At 53.0% G+C, this 24,358-nt stretch overlaps 6 protein-coding genes across 6 annotated transcripts; 4 read left to right on the forward strand and 2 right to left on the reverse strand.

Moving 5' to 3' along the window:
- Positions 1-2,658: 2,658 nt before the first annotated feature.
- Positions 2,659-5,024, forward strand: AB675_420 (uncharacterized protein; the record flags this gene model as incomplete). The annotated part of the gene is made up of 2 exons (XM_018144333.1): positions 2,659-4,256; positions 4,331-5,024. The coding sequence occupies 2 exons, from the start codon at positions 2,659-2,661 to the stop codon at positions 5,022-5,024; spliced, it is 2,292 nt and encodes a 763-aa protein (XP_018005902.1).
- Positions 5,025-7,640: 2,616 nt separating this feature from the next.
- On the reverse strand, positions 7,641-8,864 carry AB675_421 (uncharacterized protein; the record flags this gene model as incomplete). The annotated part of the gene is made up of 2 exons (XM_018144344.1): positions 7,641-8,586; positions 8,677-8,864. The coding sequence occupies 2 exons, from the start codon at positions 8,862-8,864 to the stop codon at positions 7,641-7,643; spliced, it is 1,134 nt and encodes a 377-aa protein (XP_018005802.1).
- Positions 8,865-10,563: 1,699 nt separating this feature from the next.
- AB675_422 (Sterol-4-alpha-carboxylate 3-dehydrogenase, decarboxylating) lies at positions 10,564-11,865 on the reverse strand (the record flags this gene model as incomplete). Its single annotated transcript, XM_018144354.1, has 5 exons — positions 10,564-10,620; positions 10,668-10,871; positions 10,924-11,089; positions 11,148-11,326; positions 11,386-11,865. 5 exons carry the CDS (start codon positions 11,863-11,865, stop codon positions 10,564-10,566), a joined length of 1,086 nt encoding a protein of 361 aa, XP_018005717.1.
- A 2,971-nt stretch (positions 11,866-14,836) lies between these two features.
- Positions 14,837-15,562, forward strand: AB675_423 (uncharacterized protein; the record flags this gene model as incomplete). Its single annotated transcript, XM_018144365.1, has 1 exon — positions 14,837-15,562. One exon carries the CDS (start codon positions 14,837-14,839, stop codon positions 15,560-15,562), a length of 726 nt encoding a protein of 241 aa, XP_018005609.1.
- Positions 15,563-20,290: 4,728 nt separating this feature from the next.
- On the forward strand, positions 20,291-21,125 carry AB675_424 (uncharacterized protein; the record flags this gene model as incomplete). Its single annotated transcript, XM_018144376.1, has 3 exons — positions 20,291-20,389; positions 20,446-20,994; positions 21,054-21,125. 3 exons carry the CDS (start codon positions 20,291-20,293, stop codon positions 21,123-21,125), a joined length of 720 nt encoding a protein of 239 aa, XP_018005781.1.
- Positions 21,126-21,640: 515 nt separating this feature from the next.
- Positions 21,641-24,099, forward strand: AB675_425 (Elongation factor G, mitochondrial; the record flags this gene model as incomplete). The annotated part of the gene is made up of 2 exons (XM_018144387.1): positions 21,641-23,581; positions 23,671-24,099. 2 exons carry the CDS (start codon positions 21,641-21,643, stop codon positions 24,097-24,099), a joined length of 2,370 nt encoding a protein of 789 aa, XP_018005434.1.
- Positions 24,100-24,358: the final 259 nt, after the last annotated feature.

The raw sequence follows: 24,358 nt of genomic DNA on the forward strand, positions 1-24,358 counted from the left end.
CCACGTCTGTACATGTTGCCGGTGCTCTGAGACAGGCGAGCTCCCGAAATCCCAATTTGGAAACCCCATACCAAAGACGTTCTCGCTTCTTTCAAGCCAGGGTAGGCATCAGCAACACGAGGTGTTCAACGCTTTTCGGTCCTGACGCTTCTGCCAGCGCGCCAGTATCAGTGATATTGCATTCGGCCGAACTCTCCGGTGCGAATGAAGATCAAAGTGAGAAGTGTCCGATTGTTCAGAACCTGCGTTAACGAGCATGCGCAGCGCCATTCTGGTAAGGGGCGAGACGGGTCATCACGATAACCAAGCGAACTTAGCGAAACGTATCGACGACTGAAGTCTGAAGTCGCATGCCTGTCATGAATCATGAAATGTTCTTGAAGCTACATATTCAACCTTGGAAGAATAATATCCGGCAATTAATCTTCACTCATCAGATCGTTCATTGTGATGCTGGTTGGCACTGAGCAACCATGCACAGGCCAGGATCCCCAGAGACCGCTCGGGCGCTTGCAGGGGACGTCAGACCAGATCTGCAGGGCTGGCGACTTCCGCGATGCCCCTGTAAGCCTTGTTTAGCCGAGAAGAGGGTGCAGATCGTCAGGACCACAGGCCAAGACACGGGCTCGACGGGTCGTAACTCCCCATGCCGCCTGCCGCCTGCGAGTGCTTAATGTTCCGGGGCTAGATCGTGATCAACTCAACATTAATCGCAACCACGTCTGCCCCTGAGCTGGCGTCTTACATATCTGCTCTTCTCGTTCAAAAGCTTTCAACACACGGAACAACGATACAAACATGCGCTGCGGGCCGCTACCACTACCTAGGTACCATTTGTAAACCCGCTCGCAATGTGACAGTGTCTTCGGCACGCCTTGACAGCAGCTTAGGCGTCTCGCTGTCTGAGTTCACATTTCGCGAGTCACAAGGCTATGAACTACTGGACCTGCCGTGCGTCTAACTAGACTCGTGCTACTGGGATAGCCCTAGAGCTGCTGCAAGTGCAATGGACGGCAAATTCGAAGCAAGTGCAATGCATACACCATGGCAAAGCTTACTTTAGCGAAAATCCGTAGCTATCAGCTCACCTGCCTACGAAATGTGTGAGTACTACTCCGGTGGTCAGTCTGATTCCAAAGAAGACTATCTCAAACTCAATCTCGCTGGTGTGACGATCGGGCCTGGCGCCAGATCCTTTTCGATGCGGCATCTGGTCACGACACAGCCTCAAGAACCGTCCAGGAGGCCTGTCGTTCGAGTCGTCAAGTCTGACGAATATAGACGGAAACTGAATTCCGGCCCAAGCTCTGGACTTCGGACAGATCTAACAGCCATCCTGCATGATCTTGGTGCGAGATCGATCTGACAGGCAAGCATCTCCCTAGGGCATTTGGTGGCGCCGTGCTAGCGTCCGCAGCTGGTCCATCGTTCACCGCCTGCAGACTATGCGCCGTTGCTGATGTTATTGATACGCTCGCAATGGTGGCAAGGGCATAAGCACCAACATGAACGTGCCGCAAATACAACTCCGTTGCCACAAGTTGCTTGAAGCCATGATACCCATCCATCGTCGGACTATAGCACCAAACGGTGGATAAATCAATCTTCCGACACTCACAAGACCGCCAGCCAGCAGGTACGAGATCTCAAAACACTTTCGGAACTTGACTAGTGTCGATTTAGATCGATGGTTCGTCCGGTACTGTGACGTGGCTACGAACTTGGACTGTGAATGTATTCGGTACCCGACTCATGCTGGATACGTTAGCGGTGCGGACAGCGCTGAAATGTCTCGGTGACCAAATAAGCCCGTGGGAGGGGCATCCGACTGGAATTGGCGGCTCAAGAAAGCACACTAGGAATCCTCTCCGCTGGTTTCGGGTGGGTGGTGTCGAATCGTGTCGAGTCGAGTCGAGCTGCCGTCTTCGTCTTCGTCGTCCTCCATCGCCGGAAGGCTTGTCTCCATGCGCATACCGGGATCTCACAAAGACGATCGTTGTGATGTCTTGCGACGAGCTTTCGAGACACTATCGACCTGGCCGCCGAGGAGCTTGTAATTGACCAGCATCAATGATGTTTAGGCTTCCGGTGCGCTTCCAGGACGATCATGCCGTCGACGGAAGTCTGATCTGACCATGTGCATCACGCGTCCAGCGCTTTGTAACTGGAAAGCATGGACTGTTGTAAGCATAAGCAGAGGTACTGACAACATCACTACGGTCAGGACCGCCAGTTTGAGCCGAGCCTGAGACCCTTCTCAGTGAGTACGAAGGGGTCAGTTGGCGCTACACTGGCGACGCTTCAGAGCACTATCATACGCAGTGACAATCCGAGAGCAGATTGATGTTGCCGTTGTGTCATCGCGCAATGGCGACCTGGCCTCGAGACTTCCGGTGGTCGCCTCTGGAGAGTCCCCCGTTTGCAACTGGACAGGACAGTTGTTGCCTCGTCAGGCAAATTCACTCCTAGAAGTCACTGTATGGCCCCACTTTCCACTCTTTGCTCGCACAGCATTGCGACTTCTCTCTGAAAGCTTTCTACCGTTTTTTGTTCAATCCTCCCACCCCCTGTCAAAGCTTCTTCGTCGTCAGGATCCTGTATTTCCTTCCAACACAATCTGATCGAGGCGTCGAAGGCTTCCCTGCAGCAACAAGCAAGATGGCCGCTGAGTTCGGTCACGCATATCTTGCGACGCTCCAAGCGGACCGGGACAAGCTTGTTCAGCGCGCTGACACACTACGCCAGTGGCTTGCCGACTCCATCGGCATCGATCACCTGGACAGTACACTTGCTAGCTCACTTGCTCGGATCGAGAGCGAGGTTCTGATTCTCGAAGACCGCATCCTCGCACACAGCACTGCCATCGCACACTTCGAGAATGAGACTTTCCTCGAGAGTCTTGAGCTCGAAGAAAGTCTCGCCGCACGAGATCATCGACTTGCAAGAATGACCAGCGAGGACCGTAATGACACCCGAGCTCTGACCGCAACCTTAGCCCTGGACACACACTTCGTCCAAGAATACCAGCACCATATGTATGGAGTCAGCGTTCCTCCCATCAACTATGCAGGCTCCGACTCCACCGCCGTCGAGCCGTCACAGGATGGCGGTCAACGATCAGACCGTGTCACAACATGGGTCACAGACGTCATCGAGCAGGATGACAATGTTGCTGAATCCGAGACCTCGGATGAATCCTGCGACATAAGCTGGCCGACAAGCGCTCGACCAGGTTGTCATCAGCCCGAACTGTCGGGACCGAAGTCAGAAGGAACGCACAAGTCAAAGCGCTGGCCTCCGTCGCCCTTCGTGGAAGATGAAGTGCTGGAAATGGCGAGGGAAGACCGCTCAGATGTCTGTGAGACACGATACAACGATGATCTTGCCACTGCGGAGAGTCGTGGGTCAGTCGATCAGTACCCTTTGATCCTGGATGTCAACGAGAAAGGCACCGAGCAAGAGCCAGGAAAGACGTCCACGGCGGATATGCCACGGAAACAAGTGCCCAGCGGCACAGACAAGTGCAATGGTCAGCATGATACCCGCTTCATAGTGAGGCTTGCCGGCGTAGTAATCCCATCGGCATGTGACCACGCAGGAGATGCAGCTTGCGTGTATTGCAAGCCCTCGCAGCCCTCAATCGTGGACAAGCTTTTGCGGATCGATTTAGCAGGTCAAGCACGGACGAAGAAGAACAGCTCCGCCAACGAGGACTACATCGAGGACCCGAACAGTCCAGAGACGTTGAAGAGCGAGCAAGATCGGGAAGATGGACAAGTCTGCGCAAGCTGCTATGATCCACGAGCAAGATACAGTCCGGTAAAGCTTCTATGCTCTCACTGGTATTGCGACGTGTGTATCAAGTACATTGTGCAAAATGCTCTTGAAGGCGGGCATCGAGCTCAGTGCTGTCGGCAGGAGATATCCGTCGAAAACATCAAGTCAATTCTTCCTGCCACATTGGTGAAGAAGTACAAGAATTGGCTAATGGAGGCCTCCTACACCCGTCCAGTCTTCTGCGCCGACTCTTGTGATGGTAGAGTCCTTGGCGAGCAATCGGAGCAGAAAAAGAATATGTTGTGTTCCACTTGTGGGAAAGGGACATGCATGCACTGTCGAAAGAGACAGCACGAAGGTATTTGCCAGATCGACGAGCCAGATGAAGACTTGAAAGCTGCGGCGGCTGCCAACGGTTGGAACACTTGCCCAGGTTGTTCTGCGCTGATCGAGCTTACCCATGGATGTTATCACATGACGTGAGTACTCCATCCTTGTGAAGATCATCAGCTAACGGGTACAGGTGCCGTTGTAGCACTGAGTTCTGCTACAGATGTGGCAACTTGTGGAAGACCTGCGAGTGTCCGATGTTCGACGAGGCAATGCTGTTAGATCGTACCCTGCGCGAAGTGGTCTGGCTCGAAGCGCAGGCACACCGCGTCCACAACCGTGAATTGACTGTTGAGGAGCAGCGAGAGCTCTTCGAAAGCGTGATGGAACGGCAGCGCGCTCGACTGCTGGACTGCACTCATCGTCGTCTCCGCAGAGACGATCACAGCCACTATCACATCGTCGAGACGACGGGAAGGCCACCTATGTGCGACTCCTGCGCCTACGATGCACCGAGGTATCTCATGCGCAACTGCGGCTGTGGACTCGAGGTTTGCCTCTGGTGCAGCTACGTCATCCTGAACAATCAAGGCTCTCTGACCGGTCTTCGCGGTCTTCGCAAGGAATTCTTCTCGAGGCAATACGTCAAGGATGCTCGCCCTGCCGAGCGGGAACGAATGTGGCGACGGACCAAAGAGAAGCGATATGAGCTTCGGCTCCAGAGAGCTCGAACCCTCGCTCAGAACAACCCTATTCAGGTGCAGTTGAGCAGCAACCTTACTCCTGTGCAAGTTCGAGTCATCCGTGAGCGCCTACAACAACAGCAAGCACTCCAGCACCAGTATCTCGCCCAAATGGACATGGATGCTGACCTCGTTGCCGAATGGACGAGACGGTTTGCCCAGCCTGCTACATGAACAATGGCGGCTGTGATGGCTATGCTACTAGATGTCACATCAACGATGCTATCCAACCTGGTCATCCGAGTCCTGGTGTCCAGGTCACTGGTGCGTGGAACCCGCTGCATAGATGATAGTTGTTCAAAGACGGAGGAGGGTCTGAGGGAATTTTTATCTGCTATGCAAGAACTCATGCACAAGGAATGATGCGTGCAAAGGAGTGGCGAGTGCAGGTGAGACAGCAACGGAGGTGAATGCATAGCTTGTCCGAAGACCGGCGGAATGGGAGGTTTCAGCATCGGAACATGTCCAATGTCCTTAGCATAGTCGAGAGGCTTGACATCATTGCAGGTCGACTCGAGCAAGGAGGCTTGCAAGCTCGATGAAGCAATTGATGGCTCATTTCTAACGCCAGGCAATTTCACGATACGGTGACTATGACTATGGATGTTTCAATGCACCGACGAGAGATCTCCTGGGCAGACTGCCTCGACTCCGCTTACCGTTGTGCTTTCAAGATTCATACGTCACGCAGTGGAATTCGTGGATAGGGCCCTGGTCGTGCCAGTTCTTTGTTCGGGCTTCCAGTATATTCCACTTATCTCAACGTCTGGACGTATCCTCCGCGAACCAGGCGACAGCTATATGAGTCACAGCCTCTGGGGCCAAAGGTTGTGTGACCGGTCGGTCCTGAGTCTTAAGAACGAATATCATTTAAGGGTGGCCCTATGTGGCACGAAGGCCAACTATACGAATGTAGGTGACTACCTCGACGAGGGCGTCCACCGTCAGCTCGATGTCCAAATGTATAAAGGCGACCGCCGTCGCACCTACTAATGCACAGACAGTAACATCGAAGCTTTGCAAAAACCGCAGCCATGGTGGGCGCAAACAAGGACGGGTCTGGCATCGTCCAAACACGCTGGTCATTCAGCAACGAAGAAGACCACTTCGAAGTCACCGACGCCGCTACCTGTTCCGCCATTCGGCGGCATAAAGGGCTCTGGCAACGCGCGTGAGCACTGTGAGGAGACTCTGCATGAGTTCACCTGAGCCAAGGATATCTGAATGCCATCGGGTAGGGGCAACGTGCCGCAATGGAGAGCTGTGAACGACTGCGTCGCGCGTTAGATGCGTTGCTCAGCGCCAGCTAGGTCGAATCCTGTTGAGGTGGTTCTACCTGCTGTAACGATCTTTACGACGTATTTATGGCTCTTGTCCTGGGTCCAGGCCATCGCGTTGCGTTAGTGCTGCAACCGACCACACAGAAGAGGAAGAGCCGGTAACGAACGGGTGCAGCCCGGATGACCCACGGCTGGCTCTACACAAGGCCGGTTGACTAGGACTCATGCGTCACCGGTTGACGCGGAGCTCCTGGTAACACCGGTTGACATCACTCTAGCTGACCAGCGCCCAATTTCAGAGGCTTGTACCGGTGTCTAGTCGCAGACTCATGGCCTCCCACAACGACAACACGTCTTCGAACATGCTCCGGGGCAGGCGGACCCATTGATACTGCCTCTGGACCATATGAAGTAAGTTTCGTCACAGCCTCATGTAATGAGACCGCTCACTTCGCTTCATCTGAGATGCGACATATTGCGTCACAAGCGAGTACGGTAAGCAAAGCCTAGATCTCTAAGTCCGCACTGAACAGACTACGATGCCATCGTGCTGGCGTACGACTATGTCATTGAGTATGGACCGGTAGTTGTTTTCATGCTATATGAGGTGTCCGAGTGAGAAGAGCGTAAGTACATCTATGGCTCCAGTCTTCGACATGCACACTGCTGCGGTAGGCCGGCGATGACGATCCTTGTATGGACCGGTAGCGGACCTTCAGCGATACACTCTTCAATATTCTGCCACAGCAGCGCTCGCGAAAAAGCTTTCTGGAGAGTGCTATTGACACTGCGTCTGGGCCTGGACCCCAAGAGTGAGGCGTCGAGGGGTCTCTCTCGAATGTGTGCCCAAGAGATCGTCATGTCCGAGATCTGCGATGCAGCTGTCAACTGGGCATCAAGACGCAGAGGATGAATATGGTGCGAGCATACACGCCGCGGTAAAGCGCGAATGGCTCTTGCCTTCGGCAGTTGCAGTCAAGGTCGGCAGGAGCGATCGGGGCAAGGAAATGGTAAATAGGCATGGAAGCAGAATGGTCCCAGTACTTCCGAGCTTCGCCAGATGGTAGAGCCAGCCGCTATAACTCTCGAAGCAGATGTGGATTCAGCGATGCGAAGACATGGAGTAGCCCACAGAGAGAAAAGTCATATTGACTGGGCAAGTGTTGGATGCAGAAACTGAATCCCAATCAGTATGGTCGGCGCTTCTAGAGCGCCACATCGTATGCTATGTACCTTATGCGATTTCGTCAGTGGGTATTATTTCGCTTCCTTCCATTATCTAAGCCCACGCTCCTCATTATGTCCGATTTGGACAATGCAGTTGTCTCCGATGCGCCCGCTGTATATGCTCCACGTCTATTAGTCCCTGGTCATGAACCTCATTATGTGTGCCTAGAATACTCGGGCGTCAGGCGCAGCATACTCGAGTCTGTTGTGTCCACAGAAAGATATCCCATCAAGACCGTGAGGTTGTGCGGTCGTCATTGATACTTTGATGGTCTCGAGTGTCCTATTGGAATCGAGCTCTTGCGCGTCTCTCCAGTATTATCGATTCAGTGTTGGTGTAAAGGCTATCCAGCTGCTCCATGGCCTGAGAGTCCATTAAGATCTTTGCAACCTGCGTACCCGAACTGACAAGCTGCAAGATGTATCTGTCGTCCTTCGGTGTTCTGTTCTGTTGGTCTCTGTTCTGCCTAGCGGCAATAGAGTTCTCTAGTGTGGTGACAAATTGCTTGATCTGGTTGTCGAACAAGACCCGCGCCGGAATCCGTCGTTTTGTCGCGAGTCGCTTCAAGAGATACGCCCACTCAGTCCACTCGCGGTCATTGGGCGCACGCACTCGTGGCTTGTCTCGCTCGAGAGGGATCGGAAATTGGTACTTTGCGACGAAGTGAAACGCACAATGCGACAGAATGTCATTGACGTGCTGCACGATCTCGTCCTGTTCCTGAGAGTTGAGGTTGACTGGAAGCGTGGGCAGGTCTTGTGATCGAGATACCTCGGACTGAGGAAGTGGAAGAGGAAGTAGTTGTGATGGACCGTCGAATTCGTCCTGATTGAATGGCCGCCGCCTAGTATGGAAGCGTGCAGCAGATCCTCGACTCATATCTGTGCTTCTGCGGTTCGCGTTGTCGTCGTAGTCGCCATAGCTCCCGTTGCCTGGGGAGTCGGACCGAGCGCCGTAGATCTCCTGACTCTGGCGGCGTAGTGAGTCATCAATGCTTGATCGAGGCATGTCGGCCTGTGCAAAGGCGGCAGGTTCATTCGAAAACATGCTCGAGGTGGAAGCGTATGACAGAGGGCGACGGCCGTCAGGAACTGAACGTGGTAGTCCGCGAGTGGCAGACTGAAGGTCGAATGGCATACGAGCCCGGAGACGCTCTTGGTGATCTGATGGTGACATGCGTCCTGTTGAAGAGGCGAAAGGATCATAAGAAGCGGGCCAGTTCGAGAATCTGTGCAAAACAAGCAACCGTGTCAGTCACACGATGCCCATTATTGCCAGGTTTCACGGCATGCATCAGCCGAGGAGTTGGGCATCATACCTGGGCGGACCTAACAAGGCTGGGCTTTCAGTGGATTGTGTTTGGGCTTCCATTTGGTGGGTTTGTCCATCGATTTGTGGCATTGCCGATTTTAGCTCGGCGAAATCGTAAGGATATGAGTATCTGGATTCGAATGGTAGAGAGTACTTGGACTGAATTCCGTTGGCGGTTGATGGAAGCATCAACATGGTTGCTAACCGCAGGAATGCTCTTCGTCGATGTGAATGGCGAGAACACTTCGTCGAAAGATGATGGGCGAACGAGGATTTAAGGCCAGTCGCCTGGCAATATCGGGGCCAGTTCTTGCCAGCAAAGCCGTGTTCTGTGACATGGTAGACCAAGAGACGACGGATCGAATCATCAGATATTGCAGGGATATCCACGTGGAAAAGCATGCCCGTTGCGTCGGTGCCTGCCAGACGTAGTTCTGGAAAGAAGTTTCACAATCCCCGGAACCCAGTACTAGCGTCTGACCGAGTCCCACTCATTGCAGGGGCTGAAACCGCCATCCTGCTTGTGGACCTGAATTTGCCGTGGATGACGAGTTGGACCGAAGACGAAAAGAGCGGTCCGCCGTCATGCCGAGTCAACTTCGACGTCTATACAAGAAGCGAGATGAGCATTCGACTTCCAGAAGGCAGCAGCCAAAGCACACGAGTCGCGCATATGGCAAGGAATCCCCGGCTATCTTAAGCGTCGAGAGGTCTTTGCGCGCAGGCGTTGAAGCCCAAAGACTGTTGTCGATCATTGAAGTCGACTCTGCTAAGTGCGCAGTATTGTATGGAAGGTACAATGCAGAGCATGCTGATCACGAGGTGTTTGGAGATGAGGCAATGCGCAATCATGGCTGCCCGACTTCGCTCCCAGTCCGTTTCGTGGATCTTTGAGATGGGACACTTTCCATCAAATAAGCTTGGACGTCCATTCTACACTGCCACAATGATGTCGTTGGGATTCGATTCGAGTCATCGCGTGTTGTGTGGAGGATGTCTGGAGCGACAGACACCGAATGTGGAAATGGAAGTAGTGAAGCAGAGTTAGCAGTGTCTCGCCTCACCTTTTCTCGAGATCCCACGCGACACTGCTCCACCAGGTTGAATACGCATCGTACGCCTGGCATCCTGGAGAAAGTCGACCCGACGTAAGCAGCGTAATTCTATAAGCAAGAACAGGCTAGAAATAAGCTTTGACAACGTCGTTGATTCCAATGGGTTTGCCCTGTCGTACCTGTCAAATCTTTCAGGTACACGATCAGCATTTCAGGTGGCTGCGCGCGGCGTCTTACACCACTGGCGCTGTCGACGAGTGATAAATAGCCCACTCAAGTCTAGCTTCAAGACATGACCCCGCTCGTGCCCAAAATGTGAACCATCGATCCTTGTTCGGGCATCATAACAAGCTCGGTGGCCCCAGAGCAGTGAAATTGAAGGCGGTTTGTAGTTAGTGCACCGTCAGCGTGCGCTTGCCAGAAACAAAAGTCCATTAAAAGGGGCTTTCTCGGAAACAGTTGCAGAACGATGAGTGTGCCACTAGAAGGACACTAGAACATCTGGCACATCACAAGAGGCGTGCTCATGCGAGCCAACACGCCAAGACGGGCTGCAGGGGAGCGCGCCAACAACGAAACATGCTCGAATCGACCTTTTGTTTGAAGATTGGAATGCTCTGAATGTTTCGAATGACAACACGTGCAATGCGCGAGATCAGGATCATAGTACAGCATGGAAAGCAATTTCCCTCAGCGCACTGCCTGCCTATCCGGATGTCATCGTCCATGGATCATCGTCAGTTCTGCAACAACTGCCGACACCAGATAGCCGATCTCGCCTGCTTCACGAGATCGATATGCTGGGGCATGCAGCGGTCGCTCTATGTTGTGCTCCCATTTCAGCGCTTCGCTGTCTCTTTAGCAGCAGCAGCAGATCTCAGACGATCCGCATACTCCTGAACATGACATCAGTAACACCCACTGAAGCCCGGCGAAGACTCACTTTACAACTCCGTTTGAGACCGTCTTCAAGACTCACCCTCGCTTCATAGCCAAGTATCCTCCTGGCTTTCTCCCCACTTGCATACCTTACCGCCGTGGCATCAAGTACGCTGCCTCGACTGATGGTTGTTGCGGTACCACTTAGCCACGTCCAAGCTTCAGAGAGCATGCCAACTATCATGCCGAGACTTGCAGGTATTTCCAGCTGTGGAACACGGATTCAGTGACCCCAAAGAGATAATTCGGAATTCATTTACCTCGAATGGTGGATAGTGATCAAATTCTTTCCAGACCGCCAGACTGAACTCGCGGAAGGTAGTGGGCTCGTTATTCTGGATGAAGAATGCTTCACCATGCGCGGATCTCGTCGTAAGTAGGTTCCTCACAGCAAGTGCATGGGCATACGCCACATTTCCAACGTACCTAGATTGCGATTCGTGTCAGTTGCGTACACGAGACAGAGCACCCCAGGGCGGCTTACACGGTGTCCCAAAGATTGTTGCCCTCACCCAGCCGAAAAGGCGTCTCGAACTTGGCAATGCAGGCATGGACAGATGGTACCAGTACATACTCGCCCTCCCCGAAGGTGACAGCTGGTCGAAGGATGCAAGTCGCCATCTCTGCCGAGTCCGCTGCGAAGACCAGCCGCTCTGCCTCGACCTAAGTTGCGACACGCGTCAGTCATTTACACATCACTGTCTCCTCCAGGGGAATCCTACCTTTGATTCACCATACATGAGACTTTTAGTCGAGACAGGATACTCCTCGTTGATGTTGGCATAGTAGCCGCGTAACGCGTCTGTGACAACACAGCAAGAGCTCGTGAAGACAAATGCTTCGCAACCAGCTTCTTTGGCGGCGGCCAGCATCACTTTCGTACCATCGATATTGACGTGGCGGAGGTGCTTCTCTATCCTCCGACTATATCGGTCATGAAGGAGCGTGGTAATGCCGGCTGTGTGGACAACGGCATGAGGCCGGATCAAGGCCAGTATTTTCTTGACCTCTTCTTCTGCAGTGATGTCGACAGCAAAGTACTCCTCGACGTCGTGTGATGGCGTCAATGGCGATTTCAGGTCAAGTACAAAAATTCGACAGTCATCGTACTGTTCGCGCAATGCAGCAATGATGTGGCCCCCATAAAACCCATTACCACCCGTGAGGACGATGCGAGGGCACTCCGCTTCCTTGGAAGGCATTGAGTCGCGAGAGGCATTCCTGTGATCACATAGTGTTCAATAGATATTGATGACACGACTACCTATAAAAGTGAAGATGTAATGAAGCGTCGTAATGTCAGCAGCTTTCTGTGATTGGCTGGGTTTCCCTGGAGCCGGACGCATGACTTTTGAAGCCATTGGTTCATCGGTGCCGTGTCCAGACTGGCAATGTTCGATTTTGCACCGCGTTGCAGTGACTGGTTTGTTGCAATGAGCTGACATTGTCTCCTGTTCAAACTCCTGCTATGCTATGCAATGCACGCTGTGTAGCCTCCGCTTTTGTACATGAATTATACAACCCCGGCCGTGGTATCAATATGCTCCTGACTATCGTACCCGACATAACAGCTGACCCCCGATTTTCCGCTCCACGCACTCCCGCGCTTCTAATATACCTTGGTCGGTGCTCACGTAGAGGCATTCCCCAGGCCGAGTCAGTCCTCGCACGTAACCGCTCGTTTTCCCTAGAACGAGCTTTTTTAACCCCTCGACGTCCATCCATATCCTTCTTGTAGGCTTGCTGATCATCTGCATCTTCTCCAGTACAGGCTCGCTGTTCCAGTATTTCATGCCCAGCCATAATCTTCGACTTGCGATATTTTCTGGTGTGACTTTTTGGGTCTCAAAGCCCTCGGTGTTCGATGATGGTATGCTTAGCAGATGGTGCGCAGGGGGCGGTCTTGGACCAGCCCGGACTACGGTTGAGATGAAGCCAGAGTTCTGCAATGCAAGCATGAGCTTTAGGTGTAGTTTCGAATCGGGTATTGAGGTGAGACCCAGTCGAGCTTTTGACACGTTCTGCAGGTGAGAGCAAACATGTGACAGGTTGACGAGAGACATATTAAGGGCGAGGCCGTCTGCTACCGAGCATCCATAGGATATAGCTTAGATGGTGTCGATTCCAGAATGGAGGTGAAGGAGACTCAGGGCGCGAGCTGCGCTACTGCTTCTCTCGAACTCGTGGCGTCGTAGGCCTCCGTGCTCAGCAGCTGTACGAGTCCGGTCCGATAGGCGACGAGACCTTCGAGGATGAGATGATGGTCAGGACAGTGAATGATCGTTCTCTATCTGCCTCCATTCGCCGCAACTGCTCGCGAAATATCTTTGGACTTCGACCCAAAAGTTTGAGCTCCACAGCCGGAGCCGGAGAAAGTTGGCACCCATATCAACCCTAACCCTTAACCAGTCGCGGTCGTGTGCTCCGAGTCTCTGCCTTTTGGAGCTTCTCGCCTCTCACTCATGGCACCCGGCAGTCCACTTCATATTGCAGCTAATCCAAGCTGAAGATCGAATCTAAGGTCAATAACACCTCAATTCTGGATCAGGAAACACAGTTCACAGGCCTAGTGCGACGGCACTTCAGCTGCTACAGCGTCTGTGATGGCGACGGATGACTGAAAAGCCCGTGCGTGCAAGCTAGTTCTTGAGAGATTGGCTACCTACAGTCTCCGTCGCATGGTTTCCAGCCATAGAGGTAGGGGAATCAATAGTCTGTCTACCTGAGGGCTCCTGGACTTGACCAAAGACCAGTCTGTCATCCTGAGACCCCCATCCCCAAAAGCCGTCTCAACAGGGAATGACCTGCTGCCCTACATAGGACTCAGTCCTGCCACTGCAACGCGTCGCCATCATCAGACTGCGGCGTGCACAGCCGGCGGCTTCAGCCAATCCTCTAACAACCCGAGCCACAGATCTGGTTATGTTTGGTGCTCAGTGTTTGGGGTAGACATATTGAGAGTTACAACTATGCTGCTGTAGAGTCCAGACTACAACCGTCCTGGCGGAACGTGTTCACTGAGCTGTTCCCCGTCGTTCTTGCAAGCACTTTCAATATGGCGTAACGCTGTTATCGAGAGGACGAGTCATTGACCAAGCCGGGTCTGTCCATTAATCTGGAACCACGTTACTGACTATCAGACCCCGGGCTCAGCACATTGCCAGTCTTCTATGATAATTGGCTGACGAGACCTTATGGGTCGTGTGGTATGTTACCGCGCGGCGACAGCAGTCGCATTTCGTGATCGAGTAGACCACTAGAGTTGCGTCATAGCAGCGTACTGCGAGTACACAGCGCTTCGGGCTGATTAGATCTGTTGCATACACAATGGAATGTCAAAACGACCTGCTGGTCAGCGGCAAAGAGCAGTACAAAAGAGTTCGAGGATCAGGCTCTCTCTTACGAGCAGAGCCTCTTCTCGAGCACGATCACGCCACTGACTCGTGTTGCTGCCCACATACTTTCTAGCAGCACACCCTCTACTACACATTTAAGCATCGCCCAATACGAAATACCCAAAGAAGAGCTGTATACCAATCGCCAAGCCTGGAAGCGATTCACCTACGCTGAGCTTTGTGGAGAGCAACATCGGTTTTCCTGCAACCTTTCCTCAACCCTGCTTGAAGCTTCGAGTCAGCCCGAGGGTACTTTGACAGCGTTGCTTACCCTGCGGCTCTTTGGACGCAGCGCAAGTCCTTGCAGGGGACGAATCACACTTCACGAGATCTTGCCAATCAGAACACGCCAAGGTAGTTTGGGCGTCTAAATTCCCCTTTCGCGCTGCTTTTACGTGGGTGGACCACCTCAGCTCGTCCATCCATACCAACTCTCCTGTCCGAGTCGGCCATTCAGAATCCCCCTCCACTCGACTTCTTTCACTTCTCTCTACGCGCCAAAGCCATCCATTCAACAGCTTCTGTAAAGCTACCTGTGTTTGTCATACCCGCCGCATTCTGAGCTGGCCTCAGAGCGAACAAGCATCTTCGTCGCTTACGCACCTTTGCGCTCACCAGAAATAGATCTGTCGCCCGACAATCTCACGCCCAGGATTCTCTTCTCTACGGCCTTGCTTCCTCGGACCACCGCCCATCTCCTCTCGCGGGCGCCGTCACTCTCTCCTCACCCAATCTAACGTCGGTGTTGTGGACGAGTCGTTCGTTTGTCGTCGACATCATGCCTGCCGCCGTTGGTACGAAGCCGGTCCTGCCACCGCTGCAAACACCGAAGACGGCCTCTTTTCCATCCGAGATCGTCGAGACACCGGTCTCAGCATGTATCTCTGCGCTCGTGAAGCAGGAGCAGAGCTTGCAGACTCCAATCACACCTCCTGCAGCATACACGGATTTCCTCAAGGCACTTACGCCCGTGCTGGCTAGCCCTCCACCAAGTGCGTTGTCCCGATCAGTATCAGATGAGTCTACATCAAGTCGGTGCAGCGTTACTTCAATGCCCACCAATACAATCCCAGAGCCTGTCGCTGCAGAAGACAGAAAGCCGCCGCGTAGTGCTGGCTCTCTACCACCTACCCCATTTCGAAGATCATCATCTGGACTCAGAAGACTCAAAATACCACAATCGCCAGCGTACTCTCCAAGTACGTGCGGGCCTTCTCCACGAACAGGAGTCAGTAGCATGCCACACGGAAGCGCCATCTTTTCACCTTTCTCGCCGGCTGACTGGAGTCTCGACAGCTCCTCCCGCAGATTCTGCGACACCCCGGCAAGTGCCTGCAGCAATCCGGTGAGTGTGCGCTCCGTTGTTACGAGAACCGTCACATATAAACGCTCCCCACCTTTGGACCCAGCACCCAGAGGCAAGCGAAGGAAAATATCGGAAGAGGCAGGCGAAATGCCACCGCCTTCCACTCCGACCGTGACAGCCCCTACTGTGGTTGTCTAAGCGCTCTATTACACCATTACGACCTTATGCTCACTACGATCTGCTTGATGCAGACTTCACAGCAACGACGCAAGCAGCTTTTCCACGTCTGTGACGTGTGCCCAAAAGTTTCATTCTTCAGAAACTCGAAAAGCTTGCTGGAATAATATTGAATGGAGGTCACCTTTGCGCGGCGCTTTGGTGTTTTTCAGGAAAGGACAGCTCCTTACTGTGTTCTGCCATGCGCAGAAGCGTACGTTGCGTCCTATGCGGTGGCACAATACAGAATCTAGCCACGTAACGACTCAGACTCTACAATTGATCAGGAATGCGTCGCTTCGGTCGGCGGCGGATGGCGGAAATGGGCTCCCATGAGTCCTCAGCCTAGGCGAGGCACGAGGGAGACTTCACCAGGGCCAGGATGGAGGTTAGGAGATTCAGATACCCTCTACCAATCGATAAATGTTCGCCAAATAAGCTGTGTCATGGTTGGTAGACTTTCTGCCGGATAGCCAACGACAGTCGTCCACGTCAGATGCACATGCATACTATGCAGATCACTTATGCACGCATGGTCTTGGCAAGCTATGAAAGCTGCCTGCCATCTGTGCTGGTTCAGCAAGACGTGGGCGGCTGCCCCTCTACCTTGTCAAACATACAGTCTAGTCAATGTGTCCTTCTACCTGTCCTGTGGGCATATAATCATCCATGGGCAGGCGCTTTGCGTGGGAACGATCCCATGCATAGCTCACTGCTTATAGCTCATCAATTCACGGTGTCACGATGGTGACAACCAGAACAACGGTCTCGGCGGCCTTTATTTGACCTCTTCAACTTCAGGCTTCAGTGAGAACTGGAGAGGCGGGAGCTGTCTGGTCCGTTGCATTGTTGCCCCTCCATGACTATAGGCGAGCAGCAGTTGTTCATTGGACGAATGTTGCTGCTTTTGCTGTTTGCAAAGCCGTTAACCGCCTCGAGCTAGCGCTGTAGAGCACCTGCACCAAGCAACGATCCGGCGTCCCAGATCTTTGGTAACCACGAGAAATCACGTTGATAATCCCAGTCTAGCGCTACGTAGGCGGACAAGAATGAGTTCCCGCAACGAATGACAAGTCCAGGCAGCGATCTGAGCTAACCGGTGTGGTTCGGCTTTCAAGAGCCGGGCGCTTAGAAGTGGCAGCGGCATTATCCAAAAGTCCCCAATTTCTGGAACGGATCTGGGACAATTTTCTTTGCGTCAGCTCAGGGTTTCTATTCATAGCGACAAGAATCTCAGCCAATTAAAGCCTCTGAAGATCTCTGCCCGGCGCTTAATGAGACGAACCAGAGGAGATCTGCTGCTCTCATACACAGTAGCATGATAGCGTCAGCCCCTCTGACCTCATTTCCCCAGCATTGCTCGTCATTGAATTGCCGAGTCGCAGATGCATCTGTCGCCTTCTTGATAAGTACGCACACGAAGATTACTTATACTCACACATTGCGATCAACGATCAGCAATTGGACTCCGAAAAGTCAAGACGCAGAGGACAGTGCCAAGCTACGCCCCCACAGCAAAGTCGTCGTGCCCGGGAAAACGAAATCGTCTGACAGCCTGTGAAGTCCTTTGCATTGCACTGCTATGGATGTAAATATGTCAATCATCCACACTGTGTAACGCAGACATCATACCTGCCGCGGCTCAAGCCAAGCGACCGCATCATCACTGGTTGTCGACCTCTCAGGCTGCTTGGTACGTCTATCGTGATGATAACCCACAGCCACGAACGAAGGCATGTAGAGCTGAGCTTGTATCTACCGGCTTGCCTCGCACTATCTCTGCTCTGCCAAAGTATCCCCAGCAAGTACTTCGCCATCAACCTTCCGGCAGGAGCATCGGCAGTGCCGGTACCAGACGTCATGTAGTCACTCGCACCTGCCGTGCATCGCAACTTCCCTGCAGCGCAAAGTCGATGGGCAGTTGCCTACGTTTTGTGTAAGCGTTCGACCCGCATGGTGCTGCGGTTCCTCAGCGCTGTGCGTTCCGTCTTGGTGTCGCTGCGGTGGTCCGACACGCATGTGCGTTGGCGGTTGGATCTGGTCGTCGTCCTTGAGTGTGCCACTCCTTGACGTTGTCTCCTGATCGGCGAGCATGCACACCGGGCGTCCAAGCTCAGCTTTCCAGGCACGGCAACGTCATTTCGGTTGTTCACAGATTTCCGGAGCTCGCCGCTCATCCAGTCACGGCCATCACTTGGAGGGCGAACATCAACCGTGTTACGACTTCCTGCCGAAGTGCGTGAAGATGACAAAGACGTCGGAATGGTCACGCGATTTCTCTTCGGACCTCCATGAGATGCTGTAACTCAGATGACCATAATCCAACAGTCGAGTAATAATTCCAGTCGCAAAGTTGCCGAAACTGGCGACTCTTCATCTCCGTTTGCCGTTCCGCTCGGCACAGCGCTCACAGTGAGGATATCTGACGTATGTCCACTCCGTCGAAAGGGTCTTGTCTGCATGTCCAGGTACGTTCCTCCGTTTCTCGCATGGACGATCCACCTCTCTCTGCGGATTTATCTTCTTGAGATTCGATGGCATGTGCTGCGATCTCAGGGGTGACTTGATGTCCCTCCACGCGCAAGATTCGCAGCCGTAATAAGTCAGATGTACTTCGCACATCTTGCTCTTCGAAGAGGCGGAAGAGCTTGTGGAACGGTTGTGTTGGAGTGTCGTACCCTGGGTTGACTACCGATCCGTCAGGAGTCATTGCAGCGCGGCATTTCTCTTTATACGCGGAGCACTTTAATAAGTCGCAAGTACTCAAGACTCGACCTCTGGGGCTCTTTCGACAGTACAACGGCCTCCATGCCACATCACAGTACACAAGTAACGTCGCATGGAGGCATTTCGGCGACCCGAGATTGCTTGCAGGGCACGAGCTCCGCCGGACAGGGGTGGTTCGAAATGGAGCCAGTCGCTACATTCTTGAAACATGCCAGGGTTGATAAGAAGTCTCACTGCCACGAGGTCATACTGCTGCAGCAATGTGTCAGCAGTCGCCATCATTGCTTGACTTATGCCTTGCGCACAAGGTCCAACACGTCTGCCGTCCTCAGCGACAACGCGCTGACCAGACAGGGCATACTCGGGCAACACTGGCCTCACAGCAACACAGACTGCAACCAATCTGCTGGATGACATTCGGCTACGAAGTGGAACCACGCAGAGTGATAGACGGCGTTGACATCATACTGGAAATTTGTTCTAGAAGGATGTGCAGGTTTCCACAAACGCTCGCCAAAGATCGAATGTCTCCTAACCACGTTACCACGAGGTTTATCCTAGATGCACGGCGCACCGTGCCCAGGACCGAATTTCAACCCTTTTCCTAGCAGGTCGAATTCGAGTTTCGACCGCCACTTTTGCAGCGTTTCGATGATGCCTAGAGGCTTTGCTCGAGACCAGCACTGCGAAGTTGCTCAGGACCGTTGAATGTCCACGCGCCTGGGACAAGGGACAAAATTTACGTTTTCTTCAATCCAAGGAAATTTTGTTGCAGCGTGGGGGCGGTCTCCATATTCAAAGTTCAGGACCATACCGCATTGTGTCGTGGTGCCGGCACTTTTTGAACTGAGCGACACCAAAAAGGAGTCCTGTTTCTATAACCAGAATTCTAGTCCTGAACGTGTTATTCTTTGGAGGGATACCTGGCTTGCAGTCCAGAGAAGCAAGCATGCTGCGACTGCTCGCATGGGCGACTTTTGAAGTCTGCCTGACTGGAAATCTAATTCCACGACACGTCACGAGGGGGCCCTCGAGCATTCACATCCTGAGTCAGTAAACGGCATCTGCAGAAATCAGCAATACTTTCGAAGTTTCGAGACTTTGGTACGCTTCGGGTCTGATCCCAGTCGTTGCATCATCGGCTGGCTAAATATACCATGCAAGGTAAGTCCGGGCCGACAAGCGAGCCAGCATTCTCTTCAAGCGAGTCGGAGATGAAATAGTCGTAAGTGCTCACTCTTGCTGATATCTGAACGACCGAACACGACACTGCTTTGTCCCTATAAGCGCTGCGCAGAGTTGCTGAAAGTACCATACCTGTACCGTTGGGGAGCGGGCATGCTAAGAACACCCACCGAGACAACAAGTTCTCGACAAGTGCCTGCCACATCACTCATCCATGGCTGCCATTCATCACCAGATCGCCAGCCGTGTGACCGTCTACGGAAACCATCACGGCGCTGGGCGAGACGAGCATGACAAATCCGCCCAGGGGGACTGTACATGGCTTGGTCAAAGGTCAATGCCCCTTTTCACCTACCAGAAACAGCCAGCTCATACGGGCAAATTATATCATGATGAACGTGCTTCATCGAGCAGTCAACGAAGCTATTCCTGATCATCTGAATCTTACATGGCGGCGCATTGGATTTGCTTTCTTCAATCTGCGCAGGAAGCCTTGTTCGCGCGACAGAGCTCGCCGTACTGACTCCTGCGCACTCAGTAGGTTGCAACGAGGTAAGCCGCAGAGATGCGCATGGGCATGGCGAACGTCAGGACGAACAACATGGCGCAGTGCGGGCCGAAGAACAGGTGGGTCATTATTCTCGACTTCACTGCAGGTCAGTGAATACATGCATGGCTGCCTCGAAAACGTGACCCAGTCGTCGACCATTCCGTGACTACAGCTGCATTGAGGCGTATCGTTAGATTCAACACCTCCAGCAACGTTTCTAGCACCCACAAGGCACATCGAAATCGAGTATGGAACAAGTGCGTCCCGAGGAGGGCGCCAAGGTTGAAGAAGCCAGAGTTCATGACTGCCGCGCAACGCTTCCTACACGCCTAAACTTATCGGCTAATGTCAGCCACGGCAAGGTCCTCCAGCATGAGCACAATGAAAGCTGACTAGCTAGCAGATCATCAATATAAGCACTTCGGACCATCAGGGTGGCCTCCCGAGCTCGATAGAGAGAGTCTTCAAGGCCGGCTTCGCTGCCTACATTTACAACAGCATCGCTCACCCGCGCGATCAGATTGCCTTGACGCTTACCTGTCGAGCCATAGCTCGGGCTATCGCAACAGACAAATCACTCACTCTCGCATCGGGCACAACACATGTCCACAACAACACCAGGCAATATGTCTATGGCAAAGAACATCTCCTGTATGACCTCAAGAAATGGCATCTCATACCGGGCGGTCTCCAGTTGTGCTCGGCCTGCTGGAAGTATCTACCGAGAGACCGCATCTGGAAGACTAAGGACGGGAAGCGGCAGCTGCGAGAGTTGCGAATGGTGGACTGGACGTGGGCCATAATGATGTGGAAGGAGGAGGTGAGGCATGTCAAGAATTGGACGAGGACTTGTCCGACGTGTGCTATTCCGGACGAGTGGTGGGCTAGTGACAATGGTGAAGACCACGGGGAGGATGATGGAGAGGCCAGGTTCTGTCAGGCTTGGGGAGAGGTGAGTGATTCTGTCTGGCAACGTCGAATGAGAGACAGTATTGACACTCGTCATTGTAGGGTGTTGCGGAAAGAGTCATGGTTGTGCAGAAGTACAAGAAGCGGAAGCGGGAGGCTGATGATGTAGAGTAGCGAATGAGTGCGATTAAACATGTCGAGGTAGTAGACACGTTGTGGTCACCATTCGGACGAGAGTCTCTGCATCAGATGCTGTCAAATAGGAGCAGACAAGGATATTCTTGTCATCCGGTCTTCGGAAGGGGCTCAGACGTCGTACCCGCGCAACTCAATATGTGCCCGGATCGAGACTCTACTCTTAGCGGTTCACCGAGAGCACTCGCTCCTCCTCCTCAAGTCCCTTGTATCCAGCTTTTCGCGTGCTTCCATCAGCTTTTAGTAGACCTGTGAAGTGTCCACCGGTCTGCCGAGAACGTCTGAGGCAGCACTACGGTGCTCAGGCGTACCCACAAATGCAGGTTGGCAATCCGCGGGAACTTTTTTTCGGAAGCGATGCTGCTCATGGCGAGAACGCGCGAAGTAGACCGACATCTTGCACTTGGCTTGAGTGCAGAGACTGGGAGGGAACGAGAGCTCCCGAAGTCTCCTTACATTCGTTTCGCGTTCTTTGCTTCGGCAAGTCCGACAACATGAGTGTTTCGTCGGCGCTCAGGTCGCCATCTTCTGTAGCCCTGAAGCGGACGGTCTTCACAGTGTCGACCGGTCGGAGCTCGCCCAATTCGCTGTGTGGAAGATGTGCCTCGACTTTTGCGATCGTGAACGGCGAGCAGACAGCTCAACGACGGAAACACATCGCCAATACAAGATCATCTAGCGTGCTGGACCGACGATGGCGCATTACAGCGCAGTTCGGCCGTCAACCACGGAGAGGTGCGGCCACAGCTGCAGCGGCTATCCTAGAAGAAGCTGCAGAGCCAGAAACGTTGACCAATGAATCCATCATTGACAACATGTCATCGGAAGAATGGCAGCGGCTGTCCAAAGTACGCAACATTGGCATCGCAGCACACATCGACTCCGGCAAGACGACTGCCACAGAACGCGTTCTCTTCTACACCGGTCGAATAAAATCGATACACGAGGTGCGAGGCAAAGACTCGGTCGGGGCAAAGATGGACTCCATGGAGTTGGAGCGAGAGAAGGGCATCACCATTCAGTCTGCAGCTACATTTTGCGATTGGGTGAAGAAGAATCCTGAAGGGCAAGACGAGAAATACCACATCAATCTGATTGATACTCCAGGCCATATCGATTTCACGATCGAGGTTGAAAGAGCATTGCGAGTGCTGGACGGCGCAGTCATGATCTTGTGTGCTGTCAGTGGTGTGCAGAGTCAGACAATCACCGTGGATCGGCAGATGAGACGGTACAACGTGCCGCGAGTGACTTTCATCAACAAGATGGACCGCATGGGTGCGAATCCTTGGAAGCCGATTGATCAGATCAATGCGAAATTGAAGATCGCCGCCGCCGCCATGCAGGTGCCGGTCGGAGTGGAGGAGAACTTCCATGGTGTCGTGGATCTGGTCACAATGAAGACTATGTACGCGGAAGGTGGCAGAGGAGAGATCATTGTCACCAAAGACGAGATCCCTGCGGAAGTGCAAGATCTGGTCAGGGAGAAGCGAGCGAAGCTCATCGAAACGGTCGCAGATGTGGATGATGAGATTGCCGAACTGTTCTTGGAAGAGAAGGAACCATCTGTCGAACAATTGAAAGCAGCAATTCGGCGAGCGACGTGCTCGTTGAAGTTCACGCCTGTCTTCATGGGTTCAGCACTGGCAGACAAATTCATTCAGCCTATGTTGGACGGCGTCTGTGACTACCTCCCCAATCCTTCAGAAGTATCGAACACAGCACTCGACCGACGGCAAGCCGAAGCACCTGTCAAGCTGGTTCCATACGGATCTTTGCCGTTTGTTGGTCTGGCTTTCAAGCTCGAAGAGTCCAACTTCGGTCAGCTCACATACATTCGTGTGTATCAGGGCAAGATCAAGAAGGGCAGCTATCTCTACAATGCCCGAAACGACAAGCGTGTCAAGATCCCCAGAATCGTGAGAATGCACTCGGATGAAATGGAGGAAGTCAACGAGGTCGGTGCTGGTGAGATCTGTGCCGTATTCGGCGTCGAGTGCGCTTCAGGAGACACCTTCACAGACGGTCAGCTTGGTTATACCATGACGAGTATGTTTGTGCCGGAGCCTGTCATTTCGCTTTCGATCAAACCCAAGAACAATAAGGAACTTCCGGCATTCTCCAAGGCCATCGCACGATTTCAGCGCGAAGACCCTACATTCCGAGTCCATTTCGATGGCGAGTCCGAGCAGACCATCATTTCTGGCATGGGCGAACTCCATCTCGAAGTTTATGTTGAGCGAATGCGAAGAGAATACCGTGTGGACTGCGAGACTGGTCAACCACAAGTCGCCTATCGGGAGACCATCACCAAACATGCTGACTTTGATCACCTGCTAAAGAAACAGACGGGCGGTGCTGGTGACTATGCTCGCGTGCAGGGATTCATGGAGCCCAAGGGTGATTTAGATGGCAACGTCTTCGAAGAGCAAGTCGTTGGGATGGCCATTGACGAGAAATTCCTCTTTGCCTGCGACAAAGGCTTCCAACTGTCCTGTGAAAAGGGTCCTCTGATCGGCACAAGGTCCTCGGCACATCAATGGTCATCAACGACGGCGCAACTCACATGACGGATTCCTCCGAAATGGCCTTCAAGATTGCCACTCAGCAAGCCTTCCGCAAAGCATTCATGGAAGCTGGACCAGTGGTTTTAGAGCCAATCATGAAGGTCGTGACCACAGCGCCGACGGAATTTCAGGGTAACGTGGTCGGACTGTTGCAGAAACGTAACGCGGTCATCACCGACTCGGAAACAGAAGTTGAGGATTTTACGTGCTATGCAGATGTCAGTCTGCATGGTATGTTTGGGTTCAGTAGCACTCTGAGAGCTGCGACCCAAGGCAAGGGCGAGTTCAGCATGGAATTCAGCCATTATGCGCAGGCGCTGCCGCAATTTCAGAAAGAGCTGGTTGCGAAATACCAGAAGGAGCGGTTGGCGAAACAGAAGAAATGAGTGGGAAGGAGGAGTGTGCCTTCCGCCAGATGCGTCGGTGATGCGGAAACTGCGATAGAGCATTGTACACAAGATCTTCTAATCATTAGACTATTAAGCAGCTTGTATCAGCAGAATGCAACAACTCTTTGTATACCACATCCATCGCACCTCCTTATCTGATCGCGGGGTGTGCGGTATGCCAGCCCCAAGAACCGGGCTGCCGGGCTCTCGCTCTCCAAATCGCACCAGTTTAGGGATGGTCGCACTCATGCTGCAG

Source organism: Cyphellophora attinorum (assembly GCF_001299255.1).
Source record: "Cyphellophora attinorum strain CBS 131958 chromosome Unknown Contig1, whole genome shotgun sequence".
NCBI lineage: Eukaryota > Fungi > Ascomycota > Eurotiomycetes > Chaetothyriales > Cyphellophoraceae > Cyphellophora > Cyphellophora attinorum.